This window comes from Maudiozyma barnettii (assembly GCF_903064755.1).
Source record: "Maudiozyma barnettii strain CLIB 1767 genome assembly, contig: KABA2_05, whole genome shotgun sequence".
NCBI classification, from domain to species: domain Eukaryota; kingdom Fungi; phylum Ascomycota; class Saccharomycetes; order Saccharomycetales; family Saccharomycetaceae; genus Maudiozyma; species Maudiozyma barnettii.
The window spans coordinates 432,178-444,211 of NW_024545242.1; the positions used below are offsets into that span (position 1 = coordinate 432,178).

General features: G+C 32.4%; 4 protein-coding genes and 1 non-coding gene across 5 annotated transcripts; 4 read left to right on the forward strand and 1 right to left on the reverse strand.

Moving 5' to 3' along the window:
• Positions 1–368: 368 nt before the first annotated feature.
• On the forward strand, positions 369–910 carry RPS27B (40S ribosomal protein eS27; the record flags this gene model as incomplete). The annotated part of the gene is made up of 2 exons (XM_041550835.1): positions 369–371; positions 665–910. The coding sequence occupies 2 exons, from the start codon at positions 369–371 to the stop codon at positions 908–910; spliced, it is 249 nt and encodes an 82-aa protein (XP_041406769.1).
• A 668-nt stretch (positions 911–1,578) lies between these two features.
• Positions 1,579–1,821, reverse strand: KABA2_05S04356 (uncharacterized protein; the record flags this gene model as incomplete). The annotated part of the gene is made up of 1 exon (XM_041550836.1): positions 1,579–1,821. One exon carries the CDS (start codon positions 1,819–1,821, stop codon positions 1,579–1,581), a length of 243 nt encoding a protein of 80 aa, XP_041406770.1.
• Positions 1,822–3,443: 1,622 nt separating this feature from the next.
• On the forward strand, positions 3,444–3,515 carry KABA2_05S04378. Its single transcript has one exon. It is a non-coding gene; the product is annotated as a tRNA-Arg (tRNA).
• A 278-nt stretch (positions 3,516–3,793) lies between these two features.
• On the forward strand, positions 3,794–8,878 carry NUP192 (Nup192p; the record flags this gene model as incomplete). Its single annotated transcript, XM_041550837.1, has 1 exon — positions 3,794–8,878. One exon carries the CDS (start codon positions 3,794–3,796, stop codon positions 8,876–8,878), a length of 5,085 nt encoding a protein of 1,694 aa, XP_041406771.1.
• A 696-nt stretch (positions 8,879–9,574) lies between these two features.
• On the forward strand, positions 9,575–11,929 carry VPS53 (Vps53p; the record flags this gene model as incomplete). The annotated part of the gene is made up of 1 exon (XM_041550838.1): positions 9,575–11,929. The coding sequence occupies one exon, from the start codon at positions 9,575–9,577 to the stop codon at positions 11,927–11,929; it is 2,355 nt and encodes a 784-aa protein (XP_041406772.1).
• Between the last annotated feature and the right edge of the window lie 105 nt (positions 11,930–12,034).

The window sequence follows — 12,034 nt, forward strand, 5'->3', positions numbered from 1 at the left end:
GTCTTTTATCGCCATCACACATTATTAATTGCAATTTCAAACAATTTCACAAATTTCATTCAATGAAACTGAAATTTCTTTGGGCTGATTGAATCAATGAATTGGTGGAATTTGTATGGGACGGAGAGACACACCAAATATTGCAATTCTCACATTGATCATAGTAGTACTAACTTCTTACTGCTACTGTTACTGCTACTACTACTACCTCCAGATGTGGTAACAATCTAGAGATGGAAAACTTATTACCTTTAAATATATTGATTAAGTCGTTTATCAGTTAATAGTACTTGCTATATATATTTTACATTCTTGATATTTTCATATTAAGATCCTCGATACATAATACAGATAAAAAGAAACATAAGATGGTATGTTAGATTATCGATATATACATAGGCATGCTCAACTCAACAAAGATATTGAAAGAATCAGGATGAAACGTCAAAGATATGGCTATTAACAATTATCCCCATGTGATATGATAGAAAGCAACAGATACATTAGAATGAATAAAAAACTACATTCTACTTAACACCAATAGATCCCGACTATTTCAATGAGTATAAGATTGTCAGCATGTTGAAATTCCTTAAAACCATATACTAACAAGCTGAAATTAAATTAATTTTTATTCTATTTCATTTCATTTTTTTTAATACAGGTTTTAGTTCAAGATTTATTGCACCCAACTGCCGCTTCTGAAGCTAGAAAGCACAAGTTAAAGACTCTGGTCCAATCTCCAAGATCTTACTTCCTAGATGTCAAATGTCCAGGTTGTCTAAACATCACCACTGTCTTCTCCCATGCTCAAACCGCTGTCACTTGTGAATCCTGCGCTACTGTTCTATGTACCCCAACCGGTGGTAAGGCTAAGCTATCTGAAGGTACTTCTTTCAGAAGAAAGTAAATGATATTATAAAATTATAAAGAACAAGGAAATTTATTTTTTATTTTTTAACCAATTTCATCACTCATTAACCCCTGCCATACACAAAATGATTGATCATTTGTGGTAATAAAGAAGGTTTAAAATTGTTTTACCATTTGTATTTTGCTTTTTTATATCAAAATTTGGAATGGATAACTTGGATTTTCATTTTCATTTTGTTTCACATATGGAAATGAGAAATCAATAACTTTTATAAACTAAAAATTTACAATTCTGCATCATCCATTCATAATAAAATAATTTATTCTTTTCAATGACTCTCAAATAATCATCTATAGGGTGGGGGGTTTGGTTAATTTTGCTGACTCTTTTATATATATATATATTTACATATACCTCTTCTATTATGTCATTATCTACAATTGTATAACTTACTTTATCATTTAAAAATTATTACGGATTAATTATATTTCTTCTCTTTTCGTATCGTTTCATTATATATACACATATATATTAAAGGATATGCAGCTGTATCTTTTATTCATTTTATATTTGTATACGATGGACTTATCTATATATACATGTGGGGCTGAAATTATATTTTTATCCATAATTGTTTGATATTATGCATGGAATAAATGGTATTGTTTATGGTATGCTATTTTCTATAATAGGATAAAATTGTTTTATGGCGCTAATTTATTTTGATTCATTGTATCCAAATCTTCAGGTACATCTCGAAGTAACAATAATCCAACAAATGTCCCAACTATAGTAAACCCAATCAATAGCAATACAATAGGGATATAAATAGCATATATGCTAGGTAGTGGGAATAATTTCCACTGTCCTTCTAGATCAAATATTGGTAATAGTAACCATATCGCATAATAGATGAATAATACTATATGGATAGCAAACCTATTCATGGGTAGAATTCTAATAAAGGAATGATCTCCAGATAGAGTTTCTTTTGAGGACACGTAGTATTGCTACGATTATTAACCTGGTTCAGATGACTTTGTACCTTTGCCAGCTTCTATAGTTATTATATCTGTATTCTTATCTTCACCGAACATTTTTCAATTTTTATTATATAGGCTGGGAAGGGTTAATACAAATGCAGGACGATCAGCGGGTAAAATAGAATTCAGCAATCTTGCTTATTAAAGGAATATCTAGATAAAGTGAAATGGTTTCATATCATTTTGATAGTTTCTTCTCATTGGTACAATGAGTGTTTTTTTTTTGAAGTATTAGACAAAACCAATTATTTTCTGTTTTGAGCCTTATGCACCATTAAAGTTGTTGGGTACATGTGATAATAGAATTGAATTATATTACAATTTGTAACCTCGAAACGGTTTCATATTTGGAATTATATTATGTGTAACAGTGGCAAATGATTGGTATGATAGTTGTTGTGGTATATTTATCGTGAAAGATAGATATGTTCGATCGAAGTATGGTGACAACTGCAATTAGTTATTCAAAATGGTCAAACTGAGTCATTGGGTTAATCGTACTGAAATTTGGCGGAGAATGTACTTCACAATATTAGTACATATAATTCTAGTCAATAAGCTTACTAGTCTTAACTGATAACTAGTGCAGATGCTTGTATAGTAGAGTTAGATCTGAATTCGTTCATTGTTTCTTGTTAATGTAATAGGCTTAGTAGCAGCTTAAGTGTAAATAGTTACAATAAAGCAAATATTATTTGTCAATCCTTTCTATTATTTTTACGTGAGTTTTTATTATTATATAAAGTTTGTAGAACGAATGGATTCTAACTTAGAATGAAAGTTCGGAATTCTCTGTCTTTCTATATTATTTATTTTCTTAAAATTCTGTTTCTTTTATTACCTATTCATTCCCAAATAAAATATTACCTAATATTATCTATTATTTCTTTTCCTTACATAATGTTGAGCTCTTATTAGAACATTTAGAATATCTTGCTCCAACATAATTTCTATAAGAACTATCACTGTGTTTGTAATCACTTCTATGCAGTAAATTGGCAGAATGTATACTGCGAGGAAGGTTATTTTAATCGGAACTAAGCGTAGTTCGTTTGTTTTTTTACACCTCCATATCCCATTATAATAACATGAAGTGGATATATGTGAAATAAGTAATGGTACAGGTGTGTTTGTCAATGGCTCGTGTATCGGTTGGTTAAGCACAACATTTATCCGTATATACACCTTATCTATTGTACCACTCAGATGTAAAGGATCTCAGGATGAGCCTATAAATACTTGTAGTACCATAGTTATATGATTTAGATAGCTATAATATTCTTTGAACATAATTGATTTAGGATTAGTTGGGTTATTGGCAAGAAACCAATATCCAAAACTAATTAAATACAATGCATTTTATTCTACCTAATTTATTTTTTTCTCTATTATGTCTCTAAGAAATTATAAAAGTATTTACCTATTATTGTTTAACGTTTAATGCATTTTAATTGAATATTCATACAAAATTCAAATTTTTATGTGAACATAGATAAATTTTAATCCAATTCTTTTTAAGAAATTTAGCTCGCATGGCGTAATGGCAACGCGTCTGACTTCTAATCAGAAGATTCTGGGTTCGACCCCCAGTGTGAGTGCTAACTTTCTTTTTTTAAAAATATTTTTGAAGGTGCGGGTAACGCCAATTTTGTTAGGTGTTTTTGGGCGAAACTTCTTCGCTCTCGATGTTTTTAACTATTAAATTTTTATTAAGATGGGATAATCAATATATCAAAAGGAATTGATTAACTTCTTCAAAGCTTACCCCGGTATTTAAACAGTTTCATCTCTTTCTATTGTTGTTATCTTTTTCATTAAATTATAGTATACGTGTAGGACTTACAAATAAAACAAACATCAATCTATGAGTATTACAATGAATTGGAGTGCCTTACCATTTGAATCATTATATAATTCCATTGAGAGTGGGAAGATAGATGAAGAATTATTGGATACAATACTTCCTGATCTAGAAAGTTTAAACCTTAATGGTGAGAAGGTAAAAAATGCCACAAGTCGATCCAAACTTGAAGGTGATGAGATCCTATTACCAGATGGTAATGTATACAATCTAAGTAAAAACTTTATTTATGCGGCAATTCAACTATCAGATGCTATGAACCTCGACGAATTAATTTGCTGTCAATTGATAGTCTCAAGCTTACCAGATTTAGATGCTCTTAATAGTATAAGCAATAACATCGTATCTTTAGTTAGAAACGGTAAAGTCCAATATTTTATTAGAAGACAATATATTTTGCAAATCGTTGCCTATATAGTAAACTGTGCTCATTCAAACAACAAAGCATATCAAAAGTTAATGAAGAGTAATGCATTGATAAAAAATATATTACCATCTTTTAATGCAATTCATACTCAACTATCCGAGATTAAACAAACAATTAACAAAGCTCAAATATTGGAAACCTACGATGTCCTATTTCAACAGGATGTCAAATTTAAACGTGATTTTTTGTTAAAAGAATATGATACTTTGAGTCAAATATTATATGGCCTAGTTGAAAGAGGCCATTTTAATAAGAAAGATAATATTCTCCAAATTATACAACACACTGCAGAACTTGATTCAAATGATTTCTTTGTTGTTTATTATTTGTCTTCGATTTTCCATGCATTCAGAAATCTAGATAGATTCCCTGACAGTGATGTATTTGAACTTCACAAACATTTTTTATCTGAACTCAAGACAGATTCCATCTATAAAAAGCCTATAAAAGTTTCAATCGCATTCGTTTTCCTTTCATTCTTTATTATATGGTGCAAAGAAGTTCCAGAAACTAGGACAAAATCTATTGATTTCAAAACTGATATAGATGAACCAATGACATCAGCAGTAGAGTTAGGTGCAATTGAGCAATTATTAATATTTTCTGCAGATACTTCTATTATAGAGAGGAGTAAAAGCATTGATCTGTATTATAACATAAGATTATTATTAGAGAGACATATCCCAAGGTTAATTCCAAAACAGCTTATCGATAATGAATCAGCTTATATTGATAACACATCCATAGGTAACATTATGACGAAACCTATTATAAGAAATGGTAATATCAATACTAATAGTCTCACAGGAACAAGCAACGATAATCTAATATCAAAGACAAAATATCAATTCCACGAAATACAGATGTCACAGACTACTAATGACATTTTTGCGTCCACATTCCATTCGGTTCTGCAAACAGTTATAAATGATTGTGCGTTCTTGCTAACAAAGATAAAAGATGCGGAAGAGGATTCTCTAATGTCTGGTGAAGATCTAAACTTGGATGATATATGTGCCAAGGCTGATTTAGAGAGATTTTTTTTAACAATCCATTATTTTTACGCTGCAAGACCAGAATATTCTGAGGAATTTTGGAGTGACAAGGAATCTAATACATACGGTTTCATTGAATGGGCTTCTAAAAGCAAAGATATATTAATAAGGTCATGTTTCTATCTGATGATTGCTAGTTTATCATTTGGATCTAAGAACGTTCTTGATGTTTTCCATTATTTTGGAGAAAACAATAGTGTTTCTTGGACACTAATTGCGAACTGTATTAAAGACTACGTCATCAAAATTGGTGGTTTAGGAAACGTCATACAGGAGAAACAACGACTACAGGATACATCAGAAATAAATAACACGGAGGTTGCATTGGAAGAGGGTTTAAACGAAGAAACAATTGTTTTCCTGTCGTCACTATTTACTCTTATAGGCTCAGTAGCATCCGAAGTGAATGAAGACGTTAAATTAACTTTATCAAATTTGTTTACAGACATCCTATTTGAAATTTCAAAGCTTGAAACACCATTAGTTGGGGCTTGTTTTAAGACTCTGAGTTATTTGGTTCCAAAAGATACATCAGCCAGATCAAAGTTCTGGTTCTCATTGGATTCTTTAATCTTTAAATCCTACAGTTTAACAAACTCAAGTGAGTCATATAGAGCTGCATTGGGGTCTTTCTTAACTAACTTTACAGAAGTACAAGGCTTTTTATATCTGTTTGATAAAATGATGCTAATAGAAGGTGGTAATCAGAATTCGGAATTTTTGAAATTCGGAACACTGCAATATCCAAGCAAGTTAGGACAAGCTTACAGAAAGGCGGGTATTTGGCCGTATTTTGATTATATCTTAAATGATGTATTCTGCCCATCCACACGTATTGACAACGATAATAAGAGAAGAACCATTTACAAGCCTATTCTGAATATTGTAAGAAGTGCTCTTTTCTCCTTTAATTATTCAGTCATTTTGAATTCCAATCCTGCAGGTGCTGACTTGGATAAATTGGTCGTATCTGATAATTTTTATACTTATGTTCATGAATCATCTGCCCCAGCTATGTTCAACTACTTATTCACAGATAAGGTGTATAAGCCTATCCTAAATATTATCGCATTTGGTATAGATCAACTTTCGATTGATTTGGAAGGTGGTGATGAACAGTTGCATCTTATTGAGTTAGCGGTCACAATTCTGGATACGATTCTCGATTACCAAAGCACATACATTGAGGAATTTGTTCCAATTTTCAAGAAACAAAGGAAGGACATTTTTTTCATAGCGAAAGATGTAGGTCTTCATGGACTCCGTAATTTTTATGACGCTCTGTTTTTTAATTTAACTATCATTGCACATCTGGGTTTATATGTTGGTGTTGACCATCACAAATTGGCAGTCAAATCTCTATCTGTATTGGATAAGCTTACAAAATCTTCAGATTATACATTACCTGAATACTCTATTAATGATAAAGTTTTAACGATTCTTGATTCTGTCGATGAATCTTCAAGAATAAAAGATGCTTTTATGACCCAAATTGATGCATCAATCAGTTCTGAATATAATTTGGAATTGAAGATAAAGATTTTAAAGTTTCTTTCGTCGAGACTATCTTATTCCAGTGATAAAGTTAATATAAGTCACTTATTATTAGGCTTCCAAGTTTCGAATGTTATTTCGGCCGGACCTGATCTGTCTACATTCATAAGTTCAGGCGCTTCTCTACTAGATTCGGTTACCACTTTACTGGTTAGTTCATTGAACTTATTGACAAGGAGAACAGTTGATTATGCCCCGATGAGACTTGCTTGCTTGAGTATAGAGGTACTGCTTAAGTTATGTAGAAATCCATTGACTTCTGACATCGTATTCGACCATCTGGAGAAAATGGAACTGTTTGCCTTCTTAATAAAACTAGACCCTGATGTAACAAAGTATACTTTATTCAATGGACGTGTCTTTGATGATAAATCAGGTGTAAATGGCGAGACGTTCTTAAACAGTGGATCTATGGGGTCCTTATTGTCATTCCTATGTTACAAAACCTATGTGATACAACTTTTAAGTCAGTTTATTCATAGAGTATCATTTACCGGAACAGAATCTCAAGTAACTACATATGTGTCCAAATTGATTTCTAACACCATTTATTCTGCTAAAATATTTTCATTTTTCGACACTCTGAACTATCCAAGGATTTCTTTAGGAGTAGAATCTTCTGGCTCAATTAAGGCATTTTCTGATTTAACAATTAATTTGGCCACCATATCTTTCAAGGATAATTGTGAGGATGAAGTTTTTGATTTTTCTTCAGTGGAGTCACTAGCAAAGCTATTTAGTGAATCGAGAATTCCACTCCAGTCGACAAGCCTAGTTCTAAGTCAAAATGCAGGTGACACAAGAAAGAAATTTTTAGAGGATTGTGAGAAAGAACTCCTTCTAGTAAAGAAAAATGTCACAGGGTTATTGTATAACAAGTTGTCAGAAGAGTACCAATTATCCATTTTACATTCGTGGGTTCAGTTAGTTCAAATAATAGTTACTGATGGAAAATTAGATTCTGTATCAAGATCGAAATTTATTTTAGAGGTCTTCACATCCGTTGTCCCAAAACTTAATGATTACGTCGAGTTTGATACTTCGTTCGCAGAAGAACTTGTCTCTCTCGTTGTTTTCTTATACGAAATTTATGATAAAGATAGATTAATTAATGGTCAACATGAGGAATTGGATTTCCGTTTATCAGATATTTTCAAGTTGTGTATTCATGGTATTCTATCCCCAATGACATCTGTCCCATTAAGATCGGATTTTTACACTTTGACAAATCAATATTTAGTTCGTGTATTGAAGGACAAATCAGTAGCAAAGGATGTTTTACAGTCACTACGCATGAGTTGTGAACAATTTATACAGATTGTTTGCAATGATGCTATATATGGACAAGATACCAACAGGATTACAAGTATTTTATTACTAGATTCGTTAGTTCAAATAGGCAGTCTAACCCCGGAGAATTTTATTCTAGAGTCCCTGACAAAGAGTGCGCAGCTGCACTTAATCATCCGCTCATTAAAGAACACCGATAACATGCTGGATTCTGCCCCTTACCAAATTAGTATTGAGGATTTGCTGTATGAACTAACTGCCTTCAAGACGACAGTATTCTTTCTAATTAGAATTGCTGAAACTAGAGGGGGGGCAAAAGCATTAGTTGAGAATAAATTATTCCAAGTGATTGAAAGTTGCTCTTTTCTAAGAATCGATCCCGACCTTGGAATGAATTTGGTGTTTGATGAGGTACAAATGAATAATTCAAGCTTTACAAAAATCAACATTAGTCTGGACAACCATTTAGTCGTCGAAGATACCTCGAATTGTGTATCTCTATTTGAATTAATTTCTCCATTATTCCAATTATTGTGTTGTGTTCTAGTAAGTTCAGGTGACCAAAATAAAAGCGTTATATGTAGCACCAGAAAATTGTTGATAGCGTTCAGAAAATTATTGATTGGTATATTCAAACGAGATGCACTAAATGATGTTGATACACATGACGACAAAGACTGTTCATCAGATTCTCTTAAACTACTAGTGAAGTTGTCGGTTATACTATGCACACTGACAGGTTATCGTGGAGAAGACAATAATATAGCCTTATAAATTCCCCTAGGTAACTAGCTGTATTTTTCTTGTATTATCTAACTACATATATTGTTATACTTACACTTTCGTTAATAAACATCTTCGCATTAATCAAATTTTCTGTCTTTCTATATAATATAGGTTTACGTGTGTATATTTCAATTGTTCTATTTGTATATAAAACCCTATAAAATGAAACTTATTGATACAGAATTGTTTTGTCAGAACTGTTAAGGTGTATTTCAAGAATTTCACTTAAGCGTTATAAAGGAGAAAGGAGATATAAACTGCTGAAAGAGTGAAACTTTTGTGACTACTAATATAATGGTGTCTTACGTACCAAAGCAAGTGTTTAAAAGTGTTGTTGCTCCAACACTAAAGAGATTTGGTGAGTTGTCCCATCTGGTATAAAAAATAGTAGATTGTACCTGTTTAGAAACAAAATATATATATGTATATATAACCGTCCTCCTTATAGAATATTTGTGTTATTTCAAACTGTTTTTTGAGATATGTAAACAAATCTCAATCACGATTATCTATGTTTTGAGACATTCGCGACATTGAAAAAAATGTATGAAGTAGACTATTAAATTGTTCTTAATTCACCAAACAGAGTAATATCGACTGGGTGGGTTTATTTAAAATCGAGGTAAGCATTATAGGTAGAATCCTAACAGTGTTGAACCGAACAATATACTAAGTTTCTATAGCATGGTGACATTGGACAGCCTTGACTATAACCCTACAGAGGACATAACAACTATACTCGCGTCTCAGGGTTCTCTCGATGATATAGATAAATTACTTCTACGAACTAGAAGTACGAAACTGCAATTGCAGAAAGAGATTGAAGAGAGCATTCAAAAGTCAACAACGGAACCAAATAATACTGCAGAAGGGACTTCAGTTGTGGATGATGTGTTTCAAGACTTCCAAGAAACCCAAAATACAGCTTCAAAAATTTACTCGACCATATCAGAACTAACTGATGGAATTTCACATTTAGACAATGCTAAAAAAAACATTACGCAATCATTAACTATATTTCAGAACCTTAAGATATTGGTAGATAGTTATTCCCAATGTGTATTATTAGCTGAGTCTAATTCGTTTGTTGAGATGGTGTCCCCCTATAAAATTATGTGTTCCTTATCTGAATCGACTTTTTCGTCCTATAAATCTGTCACAGAAATAAACATGCTTTTATCATCTATTTCACGGTTGAAGTCAGATATATTGAATAAGATCAAACAAATTTTCAACGAATTACTAAGCGGTAAAGTGCCAGGAAATGAAAAGCTTGAGGTCCAACTTAGGGATGGGGCTTGTGAGCTATTGGATTCAAATAACAGCGCTAAACTACAAATAATAGACTGGTGTCTTAACAAACTTCTTTACGAGATAAAAGAAATCTTTCAACTTGATGATGAGGCTGGATCCCTGGAGAACCTCTCCCGTAGATACATGTTTTTTAAAAAGATATTGAACAACTTCAATTCTAAATATGCGGCCTATTTTCCTCCTTCATGGGGTATACCACTTGCTCTGGCTTCTCAATTTTATGAAATTACTAAAAAAGATTTGGATGTTCTTCTGAGAAGAGAACTTCAGGGCAAGACACCCTCGATTGATTTGTTCATGGGATCATTACAAGTAACTTTAGATTTTGAAAAATACATTGACGTACGATTTTCTAATAAGTGTAAAGCAGAAAAGTTAAGTGCAGCATTTGAACCTTATTTGTCTCTATGGGTGTCTCATCAGGATGGGATGATGGAGAAAAAATTCCTCACTTATATGAGTGAAAGCAAAGTTCCTGAAAATATACAGGACTCATTAGTAGTTCCATCAAGCGCTGATCTTTTTAGAACATACAGATCTGTTTTGAGTCAAACGTTAGAACTTATAGGTGATGGTAGTAGTGATGGTATCCTAACATCCTTAGCAAACTTTTTTTCAAAATGGTTAATAGAGTATGCTAGTAGAATTCTACGCCCATTATTATTACCTGATAATCTTGATATAGAAGATAAACATGAGACTACTAAATACACTGTGTTGCTAGTGAATACATGTGATTATTGTTCTACTACAATATCGCAATTGGAGGAAAAATTAGCTCAATTAAGTTCCAATCCGTCAAATGTCTCTAAAATATTTTTAAAAACAAAGGACATATATGATGAACTTCTTGCCAAAGGGAACAACCTGCTGTTGAAAAGGGTTATTCCATTGGATCTAGCATTTGTATGGAAAGAATTTGATAGTACTGACTGGGCCCACATTGCAGTTGAGGATTACAGCAGGTACATTATTACCTTAAAGAAAGTGCTGACTTTCTCATCGTTCTCTAATAAAGATAGCAAGGCTCGATCTAAGTCTTCCTTGGAGGAGATCATGCTACTCCTGAGTCGAGATGTATTCAAGTGGAACTTTTTTGATAAAGTGATAGATTTAGTAACATCAAATTATGTTGACTGTATAACTCGTTTATTGCAACCTTTACCTCCTTTCGCAACAACAAGTAGTCGTAGAATACTAAAACCAAAAAAAGTTATAGAAATTGGGGAGCAACTACTCTTAGACATACAACTGCTAAAAGAGATATTGAATTCGATCCTAGAAAGTGTTAGAACAGGGTCTGTAACTTCCCAGAGTACTCCTTTCAAGAGACTGAGTAGACACGTTGAAACAAATGTTGATTTGTTACTACATTTTGCAAAGCTACTCGTACTTCCTCTAGATAATGCTGAGGCCTACCAGGAGTCTTATAGCCGATTGACAGATGATAATAGGGATATAACCGTATGGGCATTTATTATGACGTTAAAGGGTATAACATGGGACCTGGAACAATGGAAAGGCTTATGGGTATTTTATAAAACAAGCGTTAAGGATAATAACGAGTCTCAGCTTGAAAGAAATCTCTTTGTGTTCAAGTGGGATAATAGACACATACTTCGCTTCGAGAATAATTTGGCAAGAATTCAAGACCCTGCCTGGGCAGCTTTTGTAAAAGAGGAGCTTTGTATTATGCCTATCAAGCTAAGTAATGCTACCAAATAGAAAGTTTTTGATATGCTCCGTGTTGGTGCGCCTATTTTACCTTTTTTTTATTTATTAATGCAATTATGTTACTATGTAAAAATATATCTATAATTTTCTAACATG